Source organism: Eptatretus burgeri, chromosome 10, assembly GCF_056783735.1.
Source record: "Eptatretus burgeri isolate ZD-2024b chromosome 10, Ebu_testis_v1, whole genome shotgun sequence".
Lineage (NCBI taxonomy): Eukaryota > Metazoa > Chordata > Myxini > Myxiniformes > Myxinidae > Eptatretus > Eptatretus burgeri.
The window spans coordinates 4,389,859-4,410,360 of record NC_140970.1 but is presented as its reverse complement, the minus strand read 5'-3'; the positions used below and the strand labels follow the sequence as shown (position 1 = coordinate 4,410,360).

The following is a 20,502-nucleotide window of genomic DNA, read 5'->3' as shown; positions in this document are numbered from 1 at the left end:
CAGGATTTGCACTCCGGCCACCGTAAAACCCTTCATTCCGCAAAACGCAAAAACGCAAAAAAATCTGAAAACCCACTCCGTGGGAGTACCTCCTGTGCAGCTTCCCTTCGCAGGGCAGCTCACCGGATGACCGGATTGGGGCAAAGCCTTCGGGACCCCCAATCTTTGATAGGAGGGAAACCACGGTGTAACATCCCTGGGTCAGATTGCGGGAGAGTGTGTCGGAGTGGTGCTGAGATGTCGTCCACCAGACGGCGGTCTCCTTGGGTTAACCTGAGGCGGTCCCTTCGGGTGGGTGCCTGGAATGTCCTATCCCTAAGAGAGGATGATCACCTGTCTCTGTTATCATCTGAGCTCAAGCGTTTGGACATCGGGATTGCAGCTCTCTCTGAGATTCGGAGACCGGATTGCGGCGAGATAATGGTGGGTGGTTACACCTACTATTGGTCTGGTCGCTCTGATGGTTACCATACCCAAGGAGTTGCTGTAGCTGTGTCCAATAAGCTGACCCCAATGATAATTGAGGTAACACCGGTCAACGAGCGTATTATGAGATTAAGGATTCGTCACTCCTTAGGTGTCATTTCCCTGGTCTCTGTTTATGCTCCGACTGAGGCGAGTGATCTCACCGTGAAGGATGCATTCTACGCCACACTCGAGTCTGTGGTTGATCAGTGCCCCAGACGAGATACACTTCTAGTCTTGGGGGATTTCAATGCATCGACTGGAACTGATAGGGATGGTTATGAGGTGTGTGTTGGTCCCCATGGGTCAGGAACTATGAACCAGAATGGCACTAAGTTCCTTGACTTTGCAAGAAGTCATGGACTTAGGGTGGCTGGTTCATGGTTTCAGCGCCCACAAGCTCATCGCTGGACTTGGTATTCCAACGCTGGCGGTGTGGCAAAGGAGATTGACCATGTCCTCATTGACGGTCGTTGGAGGATGATCCAGAACTGCAGGGTCTACCGGAGTGCTCAGTTCCTCAATACTGACCACAGGCTTGTTGTAGCAGCTCTAAAGCTGCACCTTAAATCCTGGAGAATGGTACCATCCCAGCCGAGGCTGGATGTTGCCAAGCTCAGGGATGAGAGAGTAGCTGAGGAGTTTGCGAACAGGCTGAGTGGACACTTGGGGGGTCTGGGTGCTTTGGGGGGTCCTGAAGAGTTGTGGAGCGCCTTCAAGACCACCGTCCTCGATGTTGCCGGTGGATGCCTTGGAGCTCACCGCAGGGCAAAGAATTTTGTCTCTCAAGGGACACTGGATACCATTGACCAGAGTCGCAGGGCCAGGCTGAATGGCAGAGCTGAGCTGTTCAGGGAGCTGAGGCGTAAAACTGTACGTGCACTGAGGGTGGACAAGGAGGCCTATGTGTGAGGAATCTGTGAGGGGGTGGAGCATCACCTGTGGACAGGTGATTCTCGTCCCGCTTACAGGGGAATTCGCGCATTACGTTCATCCAAGCCCATCCCTCGGAGCACTACAGTTCGAGCAGAGAGTGGTAGACTCTTGACAGAGGAGTCTGAAGTGAAGGCCCGCTGGGCCGGTTACTTTGAGCGGTTGTACCAGGCTGATCCCCCAACTGTCGAGTTGGACGTCAAGGGTGTTACAATCCCTGTTGCTGACCCTCGAATCAATTGTGGTCCACCTACGCTTGTGGAAACACGGGCTGCGGTGAACCAGTTGAAACGGGGCAAAGCTCCAGGGATCTGTGGCATCCATGCCGAACTTCTCAAGGCTGGTGGAAATGCTGCACTCGTGTCGTTGCATGCAGTTTTGTGCTCTGCCTGGAACACAGGCATCATCCCAACTGACTGGAAGAGGGGCCTTGTTGTCCCTCTCTGGAAAGGGAAGGGTGATCGCCAAGACTGCAACAACTACCGAGGGGTGACTCTGCTCTCAGTGCCGGGCAAGGTCTTTGCTCGGATAATTCTCGATAGGGTTCGCCACCATCTGCTTGAGCACCAGCGTCCAGAGCAGTCAGGCTTTACACCAAAGAGGTCAACGATTGACCGTATCCTTGCACTTCGTGTCCTCACCGAACGCAGACGAGAGTTTCGGCAGGGGCTGCTTGCAGCCTATGTTGATCTCTGTAAAGTGTTTGATTCAGTGAATCGGGATGTCCTCTGGAGGATTCTTGGTCTTCGTGGGGTGCCACCAAAACTGATCGATCTGATGTCTGAACTCTAATCTGGTACTGCGAGTGCTGTGAAGTGTGGTGGTACCATCTCTGACTTATTTCCAGTTGTTACTGGAGTTCGTCAGGGATGTGTACTTGCCCCCACACTTTTCAGCACTTGTATGGACTGGATTCTAGGGAGGATGTCGGAGAGATCAAGTTGCGGTGCGTCATTTGGGAATGTCAAGATCTCGGACCTTGACTTTGCAGATGATGCAGTCATCTTTGCGGAGACTTTAGACATCCTCTTGGGGGCCCTCGAGGTGCTGAATGAGGAGTCGGAGCCGTTGGGATTATGGGTTTCTTGGGTCAAAACTAAGATCCAGGCTTTCGGTGACATCTTGGATGCTGCTGTCCTGTCTGTGTCTGTTTGTGGTGAGGATGTTGAGGTCATGGAGAGATTCACTTACCTTGGCAATGATATTCATGTCTCTGCTGGCTGCGAGTCAGAGGTCAATAGACGTCTGGGTCAGGCCTGGGGAGTCATGGATTCACTGGATCATGGGGTGTGGCGCTGCCGGTACCTGTGCGGGAGGACGAAAGTCCGAGTCTTCAGGTCCTTGGTACTTCCAGTCTTGCTCTATGGGTGCGAGACTTGGACTCTGACCAAGGATCTGAGACGGAGACTTAATTCCTTTGGTACCAGGCCTCTTCGGAGAATCCTTGGCTATCGCTGGTCGGATTTTGTGTCCAACGAGCGGTTGCTGAGAGAGACTCGGATGAGATTTGTTACCTGCATAGTCCGTGAGCGTCAGTTGCGGCTGTATGGACATGTGGCTCATTTTCCTGACTCTGATCCTGCTCACCAGATTCTCTCAGCGAGGGAGTCTCATGAGTGGAGGAGGCCAGTGGGTCGACCACGTGCCTCATGGTTGCAACAGGTTGACCATCATCTCGAGATGGGGATGGGCCTGGCATCTGCCTGGGGGATGGCCAGACGGAGGCCCCTGGAGTACCGGCGGAAAGTGGACGCAGCGACGTGCTGTTCTGGCACATGCTCCCATACCTGACCTGACCTGATATCTTTCAATCAGCCCATCTGTGTAAGTCATTGAATAATTTCATCTTAGTTTTAACTGAAAGTTTTCTGGAATTTTAAATCTTTAATAAAGAGCTAAGCATTGCTAGAGCTTTGCTTGAACAGAAAATCACAATGGAAGTACAAATTAAACTTTAGATTCTCACCATTTCATAATTGCACTTCCACAATGAAGTAGGTTATGTTAATCGTGTGTTTAAATTGTACCATTGACTCTTTGCGCACCAACTACTCGGTTATAATTTAATTTGGCTCTTCTGCACAAAAAGGTTGCCAGCCCCTGTTCTTTATGGTGGTGTATGTAATAGGCCCTGTCAAATGCAGCCCCTGGGAAGTGGGCGTCGCACGTGAGACGGTGCAGTATTGTGGTGAAGAAAAGGCCGTTGGTTATGGCTCGGTTCAATGCCGATTGACAGTGCGTTCTATGGTGATCAATAAAGCCTCCATTTCTTAAACTGTGACTCAGCGTCATCTTATTACAGTGTGTAAGACTTCAGTAGCAATAAACTTCCAGATTTAAAAAAAAAAAACTGATCTTCAAAATCATTATTTTATTTAAATTGTAGTATTTACAGTGGCCTGTAAAAGTATTCACCCCACCCCCTCAACTTTTCACATTTTAATGCCACCTGAGCTTGTTTTGTGATGCTTTCAAATTAAACTTGATATGTAGTCTTTGCAAACTACTTCAAAGTGATAAAGCTTAAAAGGAATGCAGATAAAATATGAATAAGTTTGGTTACCAGAGAAAATCAGATGATTCTCCATTTCACAAATATTCAGACCCTTTGCCGAATTAACCCAAATTCACTTAAGGAGCAAATTATTTGTTTGAAAAGTGACAAAATAAGTGTAATAGGTTTCACTGTATGTAATCAGTAGTTTAACAAAAATTAAACTCCCCCACATATCAGAGGAGTTGTAAGGTGTAACTCATTAGTCAAACAACAAGGCAAACATGAAGATCAAGGAGCTTTCCAAAGAAGCCAAACAAAGTGGTGGAGAAGCACCGTTCAGGAGAGGGTTACAAGAAGATTTCAAAGTGCTCATTCCTTTGAGTACAGCAAAATCCATCAGAAGTGAAAGACTTAGCATACCATCCAGACTCTACCCAGATCAGGTCACCCATCCAAACTCAGCAGCCAGACAAGCAGGAAACTGGTTTGGGATGTCACTGTAAAAATCCAACAGACTTTGAAAGATCTACATGGCTCTATGTCCGAGATGGGGGTCAGTGTTCTTCAATCAACAACATCCCGTTCCCTGGCCTCAAGACAGGTGGCAAGAGAGAAGCCATTACTGAAAAAAGATGCATCTAAAAGCTCGTATGGAGTTTGCGAAAAGCATCTTGATCATACAGCAGGCATGTGGAAAAAGGTTTTGTGGTTGTATGAGCCAAAAAATTAACTTTTTAGTCTAAAGTCAAAGTATTATGTCTGGCGCAAGCCTAACACTGCACATCATTCAGTAAACGCCATCCCTACTGTCAAGCATGGTGGTGGCAGCAGCATGTTACGGGGCTGCTTTTCATCAGTCGAGACTGGCAAGCTTGTCAGGATAGAAGGGGCAACTTTGGGTGGTGCATGAAATACAGGAGAATCCTTGATGAAAACCTGCTTGATTTGGCCATGAATCTGAAACTATATAGGAGATTCACATTTCAACAGGACAATGATTCTTAACACAAAGCTAAAGCCACACTGGAGTGACTGAATAAGAAAAAAGTAAATGTTCTTGAGTGGCCCAGTCAAAGTCCTGACTTGAACCAATTGAGCATTTATGGCGAGACTTGAAGATTGCAGTCCATTAACAATCCCCATCAAATTAGGCAGTACTGGAGCGATTTTCATGTGAATAATGGGCAAAGATTTCACCATCTCACTGTGCAAAGCTGGTAAAGACCAACCCAAAAAGACTCAGAGCAGTCATTGCTGCAAAAGGTGCTTCCACCAAGTACTGACCTTAAGCGCTGAATACTTTTTCAACCAGTGAATTTTGATTTGTACATGTTTTTTTGTCGGTATTCCTGACATGTAACTTCTTTCAACGATAAGTGTTTAATTTGATCTCTTCAGTTGTGAACAAAAAAGTTCATTTTGAAAAATTGTTTCTACATCATTTGTAATTCATCTAAATGTGGCATTATTGGTAGGGGGTGAATACTTTTACAGGCCACTGAACATACTTGAGCACTACGTGGGGTATCGTGTTCTTTGAACTCTCTAGTAGAGTGTGGTATAATCGGTTAGAGTGTATCGTGCCGTAAAGTCAGTGTATGGTGTATAATGGTGTCTTGTTGGTGTCGGTGTATGGTATAGTTTAGTCTGTGTCTGCATAAAGTTTGGTATCGTCGGTGTCGGAATAAGTGTTGAGGTTAGTGGTATTGTGCAGTAGAGTCTGTGTTGGTGTGTAGCGGAGTATAGTCGGTCTATTCTGTGGTAGTGTATTGTCAATGTACGTTGTATTATTGGTACATGGTGTATTGTCGGTGTCTCATCATTGTCAGTGCTTTGTGTCATATAGTCTGTGTGGAGTGGTGTATCGTCGGTTTCATTCCTCTGTACACACGAAGCGAAAAGTGGGGTTAAGCAATTGGTTCGTATCTCTGTCTATCTGTCCGTCTGTCTTTCTTTTCAGTGTATGGTCGAGGAACAACTTGTTTTAATTGAATGTTATATTTTAACACAAATTGAAATATGAATAGGAAGACGAGCCTTTCGTTTTACCGCACATTGGTTCAGAATTCGTTCCGATCGCACATCTGCAGAGAGGAGTGAGAATATTTTTTTTTCTCTGTCTGCCTGGCAGTGAAACAAAACTGAAAATCATTCCAAACAGGAAACTTACTGTTTTCAAGGACGTCAAAATGGACACTTATGACAGGCACGAATAACTAATGTAATGTTAGATCAGGTGATGTGATCGACATTGCGGAAAATGGCAGTAAAACCAGAATTAATTTATTTATAGCACTTATGGAATTTCTTTTATTTAAATTGAATTATATACTTGAAGACTGAAGAACACAAACTATCGTTAAAACGGTTGTTTTATTAAAATTTACTGTAATACTGCATGGGGTATCATGTTCTATGAACTCTGGTTTAGTGTAGTGCGGTGCAGTGTTGTATTATCGTTGCATTGTCATTGTGTGTGACGTGTACAAAAATCATTCATTTCCCCAATCATATTTGATATTATTATAAAGTTCTATCCAAACCTGGTGTTGGCTTAGTGGTTAGGGTGGTGGCTTGGGATCCAAGGGTCCTGAGTTCAAGCCCCGTTGGCTGCTGAATTAACACCAGGAGGTTGACTCAGCCTGTCATCCTTCCGAGGTCGGCGAAATGAGTGCCAGTGTACTGGTCCCGGTGTATGCCCCGGTTAGAATAGGTGTACCATATCCCTGTGTGTCGTAAGAGGCGACCAGGGTTGGCGTCAGGAAGGGCATCTGGCCATAAAAAAACATTGCCTCAAGAAAAAGCCAAACCCCTGCACAGCAGGGAAAAATGGCTGTAAAAACGGTCATTTATAAAGTTCTATCCAAACATGGTGGTTCCACTGAAGGCTTTCCACAACAACCGAACAATTGTTTTTGACATCATTGGCATAACGAAAACCTATCAGACAGCCAGATGGACAACCCGAAAACGAAAACGTAATGACTTCGTCAGTGGAGGCATAGACAGCTTAAATTTTTTTCTGAAATACATAATGTTATTGATATATTTCGTGATGTCACACATCTGGGCACTTCGCACTCGCCGTCATCTTTATGGACAAACTCATTAATAACACGATGCTAATATTTTTTTAGCTGAAAGAAGATCGTTAACAATGGTGAATACATGCAGTGTTGTTTGTTGTCACTCGATCTAATCGGAACAATAAATCGTATTATTAAATTCCTGCTGTAATCAGTCATCATCTGCTTCTTCTTTGACTTGATTGACTTGGGTCAATCTGCTTCTTCTTTGACTTGGCAGATGTAAAGTCTATATATCTAACTGTGTTGTACTCTATCTTCTGAATACCATTTGGAAGGAGCCAATATGCCTTCTCCTTTGTGACAGTTTTGGAGTTCCTTATCTTCACTGTGGCTTCAATTGAAAACAGCATAGCTCCTACATGGCTGCAAACTCACCAAGCCCTGCCATACAGTTACAGTAGGCAGCTTGGTTTGTCCCATCTTTCTCCGCTATCAGCCAGGGATGGTGAGGCATCTCGTTCATCCGTTGAGAACGGCATACTCTTGCGGACATCCCACATTTGCTGTTCAGCTGAACATGGAAAACATCCCTCACCCAACAATTTCAAACTGGTTGAATGACTCCAGAGACTTGTCGGCTTTCAAGTACTGTAATGTCTATACACTCTGGTTGTAAACGAGATAATTGATGAGGTCAATTACGGTTTGTTTGTTTTTGACCGGGGTTTACGGGGTATTTTTGTTTATTTGACCCCCCCCCCCACACCCCAAATTGGTATTTGCTCTCCTCTTCAAAACTACACACAATTTTAATTTTGATGAAAATTGACCACAACCTTCATCACCCATAATGTACCAAAGTATCGACCGCATCAAAATCTGCAATTGTTAAGGGGGTCTACATGGGTGGAGAGGGGGAGTTCACCCCCCTTCTCCCCCCAAAATAAAATAAGTATTTGCTCTCTTCTTTGAAACTGCAGTGCACACAATTTCGATGAAATTTGACCACAACATTCATCATCCGTGATGTACCAAAGCATATTGACCACATCAAAATCTGCACTCATTAAGAGGGTCTACCGGGGGTGGGGTTTCACCCCCCCCCCAAATAGATATTTGCTCTCTTCTCTGAAACTACAAACACACTTCAGGCATTAATAAAAATCAGGGTCAAGGGTGGTCTGTGGGGGGTTTGAGTGACTGTTGCTCCTGATTCAGGTGAGCTTCAGGACATGCAGTCCTACTTTTATTATTATGACTCGCAGAGTTCCCATCCTCCGAGCGATCTTGTTCCATGCATGAAACATGTTCCTCTGATGCATAACTTTATTTGGGCAGTGTAGAGGCAACTGACAGCTCTGTGTTGGTATAAAAACTAACCCAGGTTACATGCATGAAGCAAAAACATACCTATGAATGCTTACAATTCAAAACACCTCATTGTACAGGAAAACGTGGGGATAGGAAGACTGTACTGTAAATGATAGAGACTTGTAATACCCTCCCCCACCTCGAGGTGGTGCTCCACCATGCACATTTACATAGAGAATTTGCATCTCACCCTCACCACAAGACCACCAGCAAAGATAAAAACACCCCTCAATATTAATTGGGGGTCATGCTGATCCTATTTTGGAAGTCTGGATGTCATCTGCGCAGAACTCAAGGAGGAGCGCAACAAACAAACGCACACAAACACCGGTCCCTGGATTATAATAAAGATTACTATTTTTATGGAATACCCATTGAAAGGATCAGACTGTGCATGGTATTATAATATGTTATATCAGGTCTCATACTTGATGAACATCACAAGACTCACCATTCTAAGTTCCCAATAATAAAACTAGCAGAGCCTACCCATCGTTTCGTTGATGGAACAATTAGTCGTCCTGTTTGCCAAAAATTTTGGGTGAGGAGGAGGAGAGGAAGACAAAGTTACTTGTACATAGAGTACTTTAACTCCTACCCCCATCCCCATCCCCATCCCTGTCATCACATCTTGCTCTCCCCCCTTTTCTGCTCCCCGTTCGTTCTGATGTCCCTTCCTGCTTGAAATGTCTCGCACAATGACAGACTTTGGCAGGCCCCTCCTTTTGGGGGGGGGAGGGAGTGGAGAACGGAAGGAGGACCAATTTAACCTCAGTGTCAAGGTTGTAAGGGGTCTGAGCGGTGGTGAGGTCTGTGGGTCTCAAAGGACTTAAACGGTGTAAAAGTCTATAGGTTCTCGGGGTTAAAAGGCTATAAAAGGTGTCTAAAGTGTTAAAAGTGTCTTAAAGGTAAAAAGAGGTCTTACTTCAAGGGTCTAAGGAGTCCTTTGGGTATTATGGGTCTTTTGGGTCCTCCAGGACCTTTGAGTCATCTGGGCCTTTTTGGTCCTGATGTTTTTGGTCCTCAGGGTCTTTTGGGTGCTCTGGGACCTTTTGGGTCCTCTGCGTCTTTTGGGTCTTTTTTGCCACCTCTCCATTTGATTAACTGATGTTGACCATGTAATCTTTGTTTGGCAGAGTCGTTGGGCCGAAGCCTCCGGAATGGAGGCAATGCTTTGTTGTAGGACTATGTCCGCTGGAGATTGGGGAAGTGCTCGTTGCACTCCACACGTTTTGATTTACCCGCCGATCATATCACTTGCCTTCTGGTAGAATGGTTTGCATATATATATATATATATATATATATATATATATATATATATATATATATATATATATATATATATATATATATATATATATATATATATATATATATATATATATATATATATATATATATATATATATATATATATATATATATATATATATATATATACATATATATATATATATATATATATATATATATATATATATATATATATATATATATATATATATATATACACATATATATATATATATATATATATATATATATATATATATATATATATATATATATATATATATATATATATATATATATATATATATATATATATATATATATATATATATAGTCTCATTTTCTCCAAATAAATTCAAACCATTAGGAACAGGGTTATGCGTTGAATAAAGGTCACAATTGGGCCGTACGGGTGTCCGGAGCATTATTGTACATCAGTTTTGCTAAAGACATGTATTACAGTATTAGCTAAAGATCACTGTGGCCGAGCTAGCGGCCGCTGGGAAAGCCATTATTTGTTCCGAAGCCATTTCATTAGTCTCTGGGGGATGCGATAAGCATGTAATGTCTCAAGAAGGTCATGCTTCTTCCCATTCACTTTAGTTTTAAACAATAGTGGCGACTTTTTAAAAAGGTAATCATAAACATTTGTGGTTTGTAATAAGTATCAGGAAATGCCAGGATGAGCAATTTATACTTCTTAACACAGTGTTTGTGCTGGGAGGAAAAACCCCTTGGGGAGGGATTACTTTTGTTTTTAGAATTGGCCTTGGAAAATGCCAAGATAAGCTGTTGGTGCACCTTAACACAGCATTTGTCCAAGGTGGAAACCCCATTATGAAGTCACTATAACATTCGTCCCCCTGGCCAGTTTGGTTGAGATTGGTTAAGTAACAACCGAGTGTGTCACGGTCAGACAGCAGACATGAAATAGCGTATTTAAGTATGATTTTTGTCTTTTGAAGAAAAAGGGGGAGATTGGTGTCCTCGGAAGTAAAAGTGCAGGAACTGCAGGTGCATGAAAATACAGTGGTTGAAGAGCTTTCGGCCGCTTACTCCTCTTCATTTGCCAAGTATTGTTTGAGGAATGAGGCGTGTTTAAATCCCTACAATTGTCTTTGAGCAAGCCGTTAAAAAGTTTGCCAGGCAAGTAAAATTGTCAGGCCACTAGTCCTGTGGTCTACTGCATTATTTAACGAAATTATAACCCTGTTGTGTACTTGTTAAACATTGGGGAAGTTATTCTCAAGTTTTCACATCTGATCTTTTTCTGTTCTTTTATTTTCAGATCATCCGGTGCCAGCGTAGTGGCAATCGACAACAAAATAGAACAAGCCATGGTAAGTGTTCTCATTTTGGTGTCTGCCTATTATGTACAAGTTTGGTGATTTACATTCCATTTTTGTCCTGCCTTTTGCTTCCTGGTACACCCCAGAAATCTGCAATGTTTCTTGTGGATGCTATAGGTCCTTCAATTATGATCAAGTTGATTGAGGGGGAGGGGTGTCCTCATGTGTGAGCTTGCATGTTGATTATCCAAGTAGTTCCTCTGATTACTCTCGCCATAGGAGAGGGTATTGCATCTGGGTCTGTTTGTTTGTCTGCACAGAACTTTCGTGTTTTTCTCCGCATCCGCTTGTCGGATTGAGACAATTTTCAACATTGGTGCGACTACTCATGTAGAATGTACTAATGATAATTTATGGCATCATAGGTCACGTGGTGTGGCAGCCATATTGGAAAAATGGAAAAACGTTGGACCTCTATCTCTGAAACCACACCAAGGAAAAAAATTGAAACTTGCCAGATAGCAAGTACTCATGGGGAATGAGTTTTTTTTTTTTAATGACATTATAGGTGCCCTCGTTTTGATGTCATAATTGCATATGTAGAACGCCACATCCGATCAGTATGAAAAATTTTGAAGGTCATCTCGGGATAAAATGGTCCACAAAAAAAAAAAACATTCATGTCATCGGTCACGTGATTCGGCAGCCATATTGTTTTGTTTTGTTTTTAAAACCTTCAAAAATCTCTGAAGTAGCTGAACAAATAGAGGCGAAACTTAACTCGTATGACCACCTTTCCATGAGGAAGAAAAAGTTCACACATACGATGTCATTGCTCTCATGGTTTGGCAGCCATATTGGATTTCCCCTAAAACATATAAAAATACACCACTTAAAGGAAGTCCTGACGAGGGTCTGCAATCTCTGATTGCTCTTTTTCTTGTTCCGTTTGCAGTGCTTCTTTAAGCATGTAGCTGTTTGAAGTACTGAAAATACTTCATGGCAAGCAACCGTTGTAAGGGAAAACAAAAGAAATAAATATTATTGCTGTTTGGTGCACATTTTTATCTCACCTGGAACGTACTGATAGTTCAGGGTAGCTTATGTAATGGCCCATCTGCCCATCAGTCCGTCCGTCCGTCCGTCTACAAACATTTGCAACTTCTTCTCTGAAATTACATACACTATTTCGATGAAACTTCACCACAACCTTCATCACCAGGAATGTACAAAAGTTTTATTTGGTCATGTATTGGAAAAATCGGGCGCGAAGGGAGTCCGCGACTGGCCTTGGAGGCCAGGTTGGAAATGTGGCTTTCCCAGGAAAGATCATGGCAGATAGTGAGACCCAGAAGCTTGAATGAAAGGACTTCTTCCAGAGGATTTTTGAGAAAGTATATGGGGAGGTTGGGAGTTCCAAATGGTCTTTTCGGAGAGACAGCATGAGAGATTTGTCAGGATTGAAAGACGTTCCACGTGTTGGACCAGTTTGTGATTTTATCCAGATCTGTAGTGAGCGAAGAAGCTGCTACTTGTCAGTTTCAGGGGTGACGGATGGTACGACAGGGTGGAGTCATCAGCAAAGAGAAAAAGAGGATTTTCCAGAGAGTCGGAGAGATCATTGATGAAAACCAGAAAAATAACAGGGCCCAGAGCGCTGCCTTGAGAAATTCCAGCCTGGACAGGAAGAGGGGGGAGAGAGAAAAACATTTAGGCCACACGTTGGCTGCGACAGGAGAGGAAGTCTGCGAGCCATGAGTGGAGATTGCGTTGGATACCATAGGAAGAGAGTTTGGTGAGCAGGCAGGGTGTCAGACCGTGTCAAAAGCACATGGAATGTCTAGGGATATGGCTCTGATTTCATGTCTGGCATTGAGGACCTCCATCCATTGTTGGGAGAGCAGAAGTAGCATATCCAGGGACAAGTGACCTGGTCTGAAACCAAATTGGTGATCGGAAATCAAGCCATTGGAGAAGAGCAAGGATTTAATGTCTGAAGCGATGATGGATTCCATAACTTTGCTGATGATTGGGAGAAGGCTGATTGGTCTGTAGTTGCAGGGATCTGTTTTTGCACCTTTTTTCTGCAGGGTAATAATGTTTGCTGATTTCCAAGTATATGGCAGATGACCTTGGGCAAATGAGAGGGTGAATAGAACAGAGAGAGGGAGAGCAAGAGCAGAGGAGCAGGTTTTTAGGGCACGTGGGCTGATGCCATCTGGACCGGTTGCAGAATCTGAGTCGAGGTTTGACAGCAAGCTCTCCACTTTGTCAGAAGAAAAGGACACAGAGTCCAGGGACAGCTTGGTGCGACTGGTTAAGTTGGGTACAGAAAGCGATGTGTTTCGGAGACAAGATTTAGATGCAAACACCGAGTTTAGGCATTCGTCCCTTTCACGTATCAGCAGTGCAGCCATTTGAAATAAAGGAGGGGATGGAGGGGAACATACACCAGAAACAGATTTGATTAGATTCCACCAGGATTTGGAGGAGAGAGAGAGGTTTGAGAGTTCAGACTTGAGATTAGAAAGATGTTGTCGGTGGACACACACTTGTTCTGAGCTTTACGGAATGAACTGAGATTACCATCAGTTGGATTTGCTTTCCATGAGGTGAAGGAAAGTTGTTTCAGGACAACTGCCTCGCCACAAGGTTTAGTGAACCATGGGTGGGAGGAAGGGGAGGACAACTGAAGACGAGAGGGAATAAATCTGTGCATGAGAGAGAGCAAGTTTCTTTGAAAGAATTCCCAGGACGAGTGTTTGAGAAAATAGTGATGGGAGACCAGTCTTGAAGTTTGATGGCTGCTTGGAGATCCTGCCTATCAGCCTGAGTGAAATGCCAGACTCGACGGCGCTGAGGTGATTCTCTAATTGCCAGAGAGATGTCCACTTTGACAAACATGTGGTCAGAAGAAATGATTGTAGCGGAGGAAGAACAGCAGATATTTTCAGGGAGATTTGTCAAAATCAGATGCAGAAGAGATAGAGAGCACCGTTGGTTGAGATCCGGGTCGGGACGTTGACTGATTGAGTCAGTCCAAACATTAAAACGTTTGTTCATGACATTTAAAAAAAAAAAAATCGGGTTCCAAGAGGGTGTATGGGGGGTTGCCCCTGAAAATATATACTGTATTTGCTTTCTTCTTTGAAACTATATACACGATTTTGATGAAACTTGACCACAGCCTTCAACACCCGTGATGTCCCAAAGTTTATTCATGGCATGAGAAAAAGCGGGATCTTAGAGGTTTTATGGGTTTGGGGGATTGCCACCCAAAATATGAATTTTGTATCTTCAGAAACGACACGCAATTTTGATGAAACTTGACCACAACCTTCATCACCCATGATGTACCGAATTTTATTCACTCCTTCAATAAAAATTCATCGGTACTCCATGACCCTGACATTTGCAGGAGATACGTTCTGGGAAAACCCCGCGAATGTTGAAAGTGTGAATGTAGGGGCATTGTTTCAATGGGAAATGGCGAGGGGGGGGGATAGGGGCATAGGTTCTAAGGATTTCTCGACTCCTGTAAAATCCGCGAGTGTTTTGCCATGTTACAATGGAGACGATGGAGATAACGTTATTGGTTTGTGGCTGTTCCTGGTTCAAAGAGGGAAGTTTTTTTAAAGTTTAAAATGTTTTCGACCACGAATGCACGATTACAGTTTCATTAACCTCCGCCATTGAAGATGGACGGAGGTTACTGTTTTCACCCCTGTCTGTTTGTTTGTGAACAGTATTACGGAAAAACTCCTCGACGGATTTCGACGAAACTTGGTGGGGGGATGAGGTTTGGTCCAAGGATCATGCCATTAGAGTTTGGACTTGGTCCAAAGTCCAATATGGCCGCTATGGTGGCCATTTTGAAAAAATATTTGTTTTTTTTGTTTGCATTTCTACATGTTTTAAGTGATTTCCAACCAAAAAAAAATTGTTAGAGAAAAAAAAGAAAAAAATTTTGCAACTTTTTTCAACAAAATTTCGATTTTTTTTTTTTTTCATTTCTACATGTTATAAGTGATTTCCAACAAAAAATATGCCAAAATTATAATTGCGGCTGATTTTGGAACTTCAGGTAGATATACCCACATAAAATCAATTTCTGTCTCAAGGAATCTAGTTATGACGAATGAATTGAGTATGTAAAAAGTAAAAGGGGAAGTTGCAAACGATAACTCTGAGCACTGTTGACGTCATATTGAATGAATAGGATATCAGGTTCACTTGAGTGACCTAGCAGTATGGGCGGCGGAGGTTTTGCACTCTACCGAGTGCTCCCCCTCTCGTTAAAGATGCTTACATATAAATAAAAAAACGACAACACCAGGTACCATTTCCAATTTATTGAAGAATTCATTTTAAAGTCTCTTAACCATACCGTATCGTTCCACGAAACGAAAATAAACAACAGCAGCAGCATCATCATGTACCGTTTCAATTTCTTATTAAACAAACACAGCACATACAACTTTTCAATATGGTGATGATAAAGATGAAGATGCACCGTTCATGTCCGTGAGGTAGCCGGGAGCATTGTCAAGCAGCAAAAGTACCTTGAACGAAAGGTTCTTTCTTGCCAGGTATCTCTCGACCTGAGGAGCAAAACAGGTATGGATCCAGTCCATAAAAAGTTCAGACGTCACCCATGCCTTTCTGTTCGCCCTCCAGTACACGGGCAAGTGCCTCCTTGTTTTTGTTCTTCAGTGCATGCGGGTTCAGCGAATGGTGGAGTATCATGGGCTTTACCATGAAGTCCCCTTCGGCTTTTGTGCAGAAGAGAAGGGATACCCGTTCCTTTGCGGCCTTGAAGCCGCCTGCTTTGTTCTCATGCTTTGAGATGAATGTTCTGGTCAGCATCTTTTTCCAAAACAAGCCGGTCTCATCAGCGTTAAAGACCTGCTCCGGCAAGGTACCCCTTCTCCTCGATGATGCTCGCGAATTCTGCAGGAAATGCCTTGGCCTCATTGTGGTCTGCGGAGGCATGCTCCCCTACAAGCTTGACATGTGCATTGTGGGTAACTGTGGGAGGGGGGGTGAGTAGTCTGCTCGTTGTTTGTGGGGGATTTTTTTACGGGTGAAGCTGTATTCGGCAGCTGATGATAGATGTGGTGAGCGATGTCATTGTGTAGTTAGTCCGTATGTAGCTAGCTGCTAATTACACAAATGGATATGCTGAACGTTTCCATTCTTTAACTCACAGGACATGATGTCTTTCCTATCTACAAGCAGATTATGCTGAGCATTTAAAAAATGTAACAGCTCAGATGATGCTGTTTGTTGCAAGATGGTGATTTACACTAAGATGCGCTGAATGTTTCCATTGTGTAATGTCCGTATGTGGCGACCTGGTAATTAATGGATACATCAAGAGATGCTGTTCATGTTTTCATTCTGTAAGTCACACACAAGGGATGACGTTACACTGGTGAGACATCCCGTAAAAATGATGTTTTTGCTGTGAAGTTACAATACAGTTCCATATGTTTAAAGTGCACATGGTGAGACGTCCCATGAAACTATGTTTATCCTGCGAAGCGGCAATACAAGTGCAGGAAACAGGTCATTTTCGCGGCTCATAGAAGATGTTTTTTTTTTTCCCTACGTAAGCACAGTATTGTAACCGTGAATACGTGGGGCAATTTCCCATGAATGGAGGAGCATGTCGCAAATTATCATCCGCACATTTGTGGAACCCATAAATGTTGGAACCACGAATGTCGGGGTCTGGGCGTATTTACTTTCTTCTCCGTTAAACATTTTGTGAGTTATCAACGCCTGCTAATGGTTCCCTGGTTTTCTTATCCAGCTGCTATTAGGTGAGTGCCGAGGGGTATTGCCCTTATTTTTTATTTACATTATCTAAATATTGTAGTGGAGCTGACATGCAGCCGAACATTCGAGACATAACATCCACTGAGCTTGAGGGAAATACCGTATTTTCCCGGGGTACTCTGGGACGTCACAGCATGGTGCTGCTTTTCTCGCCACTCAGTGGGCATTTCCAAAGGAGAAATTTCCTCCTCCCCATGGATGCCAACCTATGGGGATTGTCCATGCTCTTAATCTTTTCAATGCTGAACGTTGAGAAAGAAGCAGAATGTACCATTTTAAGTCTGTGTTATAACTCGGCAGGGGTTCAAACTGCTGACCTCCTAAACTCAGAATGTTGTTGTTCCATAATCCCGAGTAATTGATGCTAATATATCGATGAATGCTCTATTATGAGGGGGGATGGTTTTTGAATGTTTGGTGTTGTATTGTTTCTTCAACTTGTGGTTGACGCCATTGTGTTTGATCAAATGCTGATGATGGTGCTACTGTCCTTTGTTGAATTCCGTATCCCGTCATGCCTCTCGTCATACATTGGCAGGTGTGCCAAATACCTTCCGGTTTATTCTGCACACCTACTGAACTGGATGTTTAATATCATTTTACTTAAAATATCTTTTGTTCCTTTCTACACCATACCCCCCCCCCCAACCTCGTAGTTGTGCAGTTTCACACGTTGAGTGAGATGATTCACTTTTGCTATGCTTATTTCTTTTTTGTTTATTCCTCCCACTCCTCCTGCCCAATTTATCAGGATCTGGTGAAATCCCATTTGATGTATGCTGTTCGAGAGGAAGTTGAGCTATTACGTGAACAGATTAAAGATCTACTTGAGCGTAATGTCCATCTTGAGCAGGAGAACCGTCTCCTCCGTCGTCTGGCCAGCCCAGAACAGCTACAGAAACTACAAGGTGGTGCACAGGGGCTTGGAAGTGATGGGCAGTTGGCTACAACAACTGAGCAACCAACACCTGGACTGCTTTCTCCAACTTCTTATCCATCTTGAGAGCACTTTCTGTCACTCATCCCCTTGCTGCGCTCTTTGTGCCACATCACTTCCATTCTTATTGTGATATATGTTTTTAATTTTGCCTTCCTCCTGTTGTATTATTCCATCCCACCGCTCTCCTTCACTTTCTTCCGTCTCCCACCATGACCTTAACTACTGTCACTTTCAAGGAAATGTCCCCACATATTGTTGGCGTATTTTGGTTCTTCAGCAACACTTAACAATACCATCTCTTCAGTCCACCATTCTGGCCATTCCATATTCTTATATCCCAGCTGTACAGGTCTTCAGCTTCCTTTGCTTGCACACCAAACGTCATTTCAGGAGACGCCGTGGTTTAAACCAAAATGGTTGTGGTCCGATTGATGCTTGCCTGTATTGCGAGTTGCACGTCGGACGCTTAATTAACTCGGCCGGCAGTGCTTCCATCCATGTAGACTGAGGATTCTGAAGCTTGCGTGCAGCTCTACGTTGGGATCGAGCAGCGGATTGCATCTGTCTGAGGAATGATGTCCTCAAGATGCATAATACTTGGTCAATGGCCGTTGCAATTTGTTGGCATGGTGATAAACGGGCGACTGTGAGTTTGTATACAAATATTTTCTTGATGTGTGAAAGCATGGTTTGAGCTGCCTGGGTGCGATAAGAATTTTTGAACAATTTGAGCATACCATGTCTGGCGTCAATTGCGCCATCGATGGTCGGTTGTTTTTATTTTAATTTTAATTAATTTTCTCCGAAATGTGAACCCTTTTTACGTTGTATTGATTTGTATGCAGCATCAGTATTCCAAAGTGCCATTATCAAATCCTCTCCCTCTCCCTCTCCCTCCTCTTTTCTTTTTCTTCCTCCTCTTTCTACCACATCTCTCAATAGATACATGTGAAGTTGCTCACTGCTTAATGTCACGTTACTTCCTGGTGTGCAAGGCTGGACCACCCCCAAACTTCGGTTCCTTAATTCTTGCATAAACCCCGTCGGCCTTGTTGAACACTGCTCGGATCCAAAAGGGCTGTGTAAGCCAATTGTGGCGACCTGGTTTTGTAATAGCATGTGTCCTTGAAGGTCTTATGATCCTGACTTGCGCTGTTTTGCGATTCGGGCCTCTCTCCCGATCCTTCCAGCCACTTGGGTTAAAACAGCTGATGTATTTGATGTAAGCAGGTGGAGCAGCTGTTGTACTGTATTTATTATATCTGTGGTGCCAGCCAATCACAGTCCTTCCTCGTGGATTAGATCTTAGCTTGACTGTAAATGAGACAAACTCCTTGCATCCCTGGTTTTTGTAGAGCTTAGACTGTAATCTGTGATCGTAGCTCAAATCCATCATTTTTGTTTTAAAACCCAAGCAGTTATTTTTTTTTTTTTGTGTCTGAGCAATGCAATGCATAATGTTCTCTGCAAAGCGTGAATATTTTTGTAAAAAAAATAAAAACAATCGTCTCGAACAGTTGCGGAACGATTGGGCCTTCCGACCTGCTCTGGACTTTTTGCATTGCCTTGTATCAAAGGCTGCAAAATTTCCGTTTCTTTCTTTTTTAAAGCCCTGTTTTTGCGGGTATTTTGTATTGATTGTAGTTGAGGTGAGCAGGGGGAGGAGTTTTTAGGGGAAAGCGAATTGTCATTTTGCCCTAAAATGTGATGGGATTTAGTTTTTTTTCTGAGCAGTCAGAATAACCAACTACCCAAGAACTCTGGACATGGTGGCATGGTGATGGGAATCCTTATGTTGCTGGATGAAAATTTGGTTTGTGCATGATGATCTTGCCTGCAGCTGAGTACAAAATGATTGGCAAAGTAAATTCTGCCTGACCTTGCCAACATTTGGAAATGTCCGAAGCCCATTGCTTGTGGACTTCAACATACAAATTTATTTTGTGATAAACATGTCGAAAACCAGGGATATATATATATATATATATATATATATATATATATATATATATATATATATATATATATATATATATATATATATATATATATATATATATATATATATATATATATATACATTAAGCCATTCCATCCTCGTTAAAACAGCCCCCCTTTCCCACCGCCAAATCCTCACCCAGATCTTGCTCAACTACAAAGTTTAATGTGAAAGTTGTGTTTGTGGCGCTGATGGGGAACAGTGCCGATGCCGGTGGAGTTCCCCGAGTTCAAGAATGAACGACACTCGCAGGGTGTGAGAGAAAAGCCGCAGGCCCAGCAGTTGAAGTACGTACCTCTTTGCTGTTGCCTTAATGCTTCATCTGCTGAAGCTTTAATTGCCGGATTACCGTTTATTTTGAAACTGTTGGAAGTGAAGGTGACGGCACATTTCACTGTGACAAGGAATTTTGACTGCACAGTCTGCATTTTGACTTCCTCCTCAGTTTTATTTCTTATAAAATAAAGGTTGAGTTTATGCTTTGTGTACCTATTGGGTCTTCATTTTATATTCACTTCCAAAGGACTTCTTTTTTTGTGTAAACGTGTTATTTTTTTGTTTGTTTGTTTTGCTCCTGGATAGGGAACAACTTCTACTACCAACTTCTATTATAAAAAGTCAGATTTGCACACGTGTTATCCTGAGTGATGGAATAGCTCCTCTGATCCTGATTAAAATTTATGTTGATAATAGCACCTTCCGGTTCAGGGTTTGCTGTACGTGTCGGTTTATTCTGCAGCTGCTGCATCCACCTCTTCAAAGCGATGTTTTCTGAACCAGATAGGTCGTGTTTTTGTTATAATTTTGGTCCCCATCTTGTTGTTTGTGTTTTTTCGTCGAATT

The 20,502-nt window shown here is 43.0% G+C and overlaps 1 protein-coding gene across 2 annotated transcripts in view; it reads left to right on the top strand.

Moving 5' to 3' along the window:
• Nucleotides 1-20,147, top strand: part of LOC147017854 (uncharacterized) — a 38,254-nt gene extending 18,107 nt beyond the window's left edge. The window contains exons 2-3 of one of the 2 annotated variants that reach the window (XM_085896893.1): nucleotides 10,879-10,930; nucleotides 17,472-20,147. In XM_085896893.1, the coding sequence (XP_085753019.1) occupies nucleotides 10,879-10,930; nucleotides 17,472-17,723 (304 nt within the window). In that variant the 3' untranslated portion in view covers nucleotides 17,724-20,147. Of the gene's footprint in view, nucleotides 1-10,878; nucleotides 10,931-15,592; nucleotides 15,901-17,471 lie in introns of those variants that run through there. The other variant, XM_085896894.1, reaches the window with a different exon arrangement.
• Nucleotides 20,148-20,502: the final 355 nt, after the last annotated feature.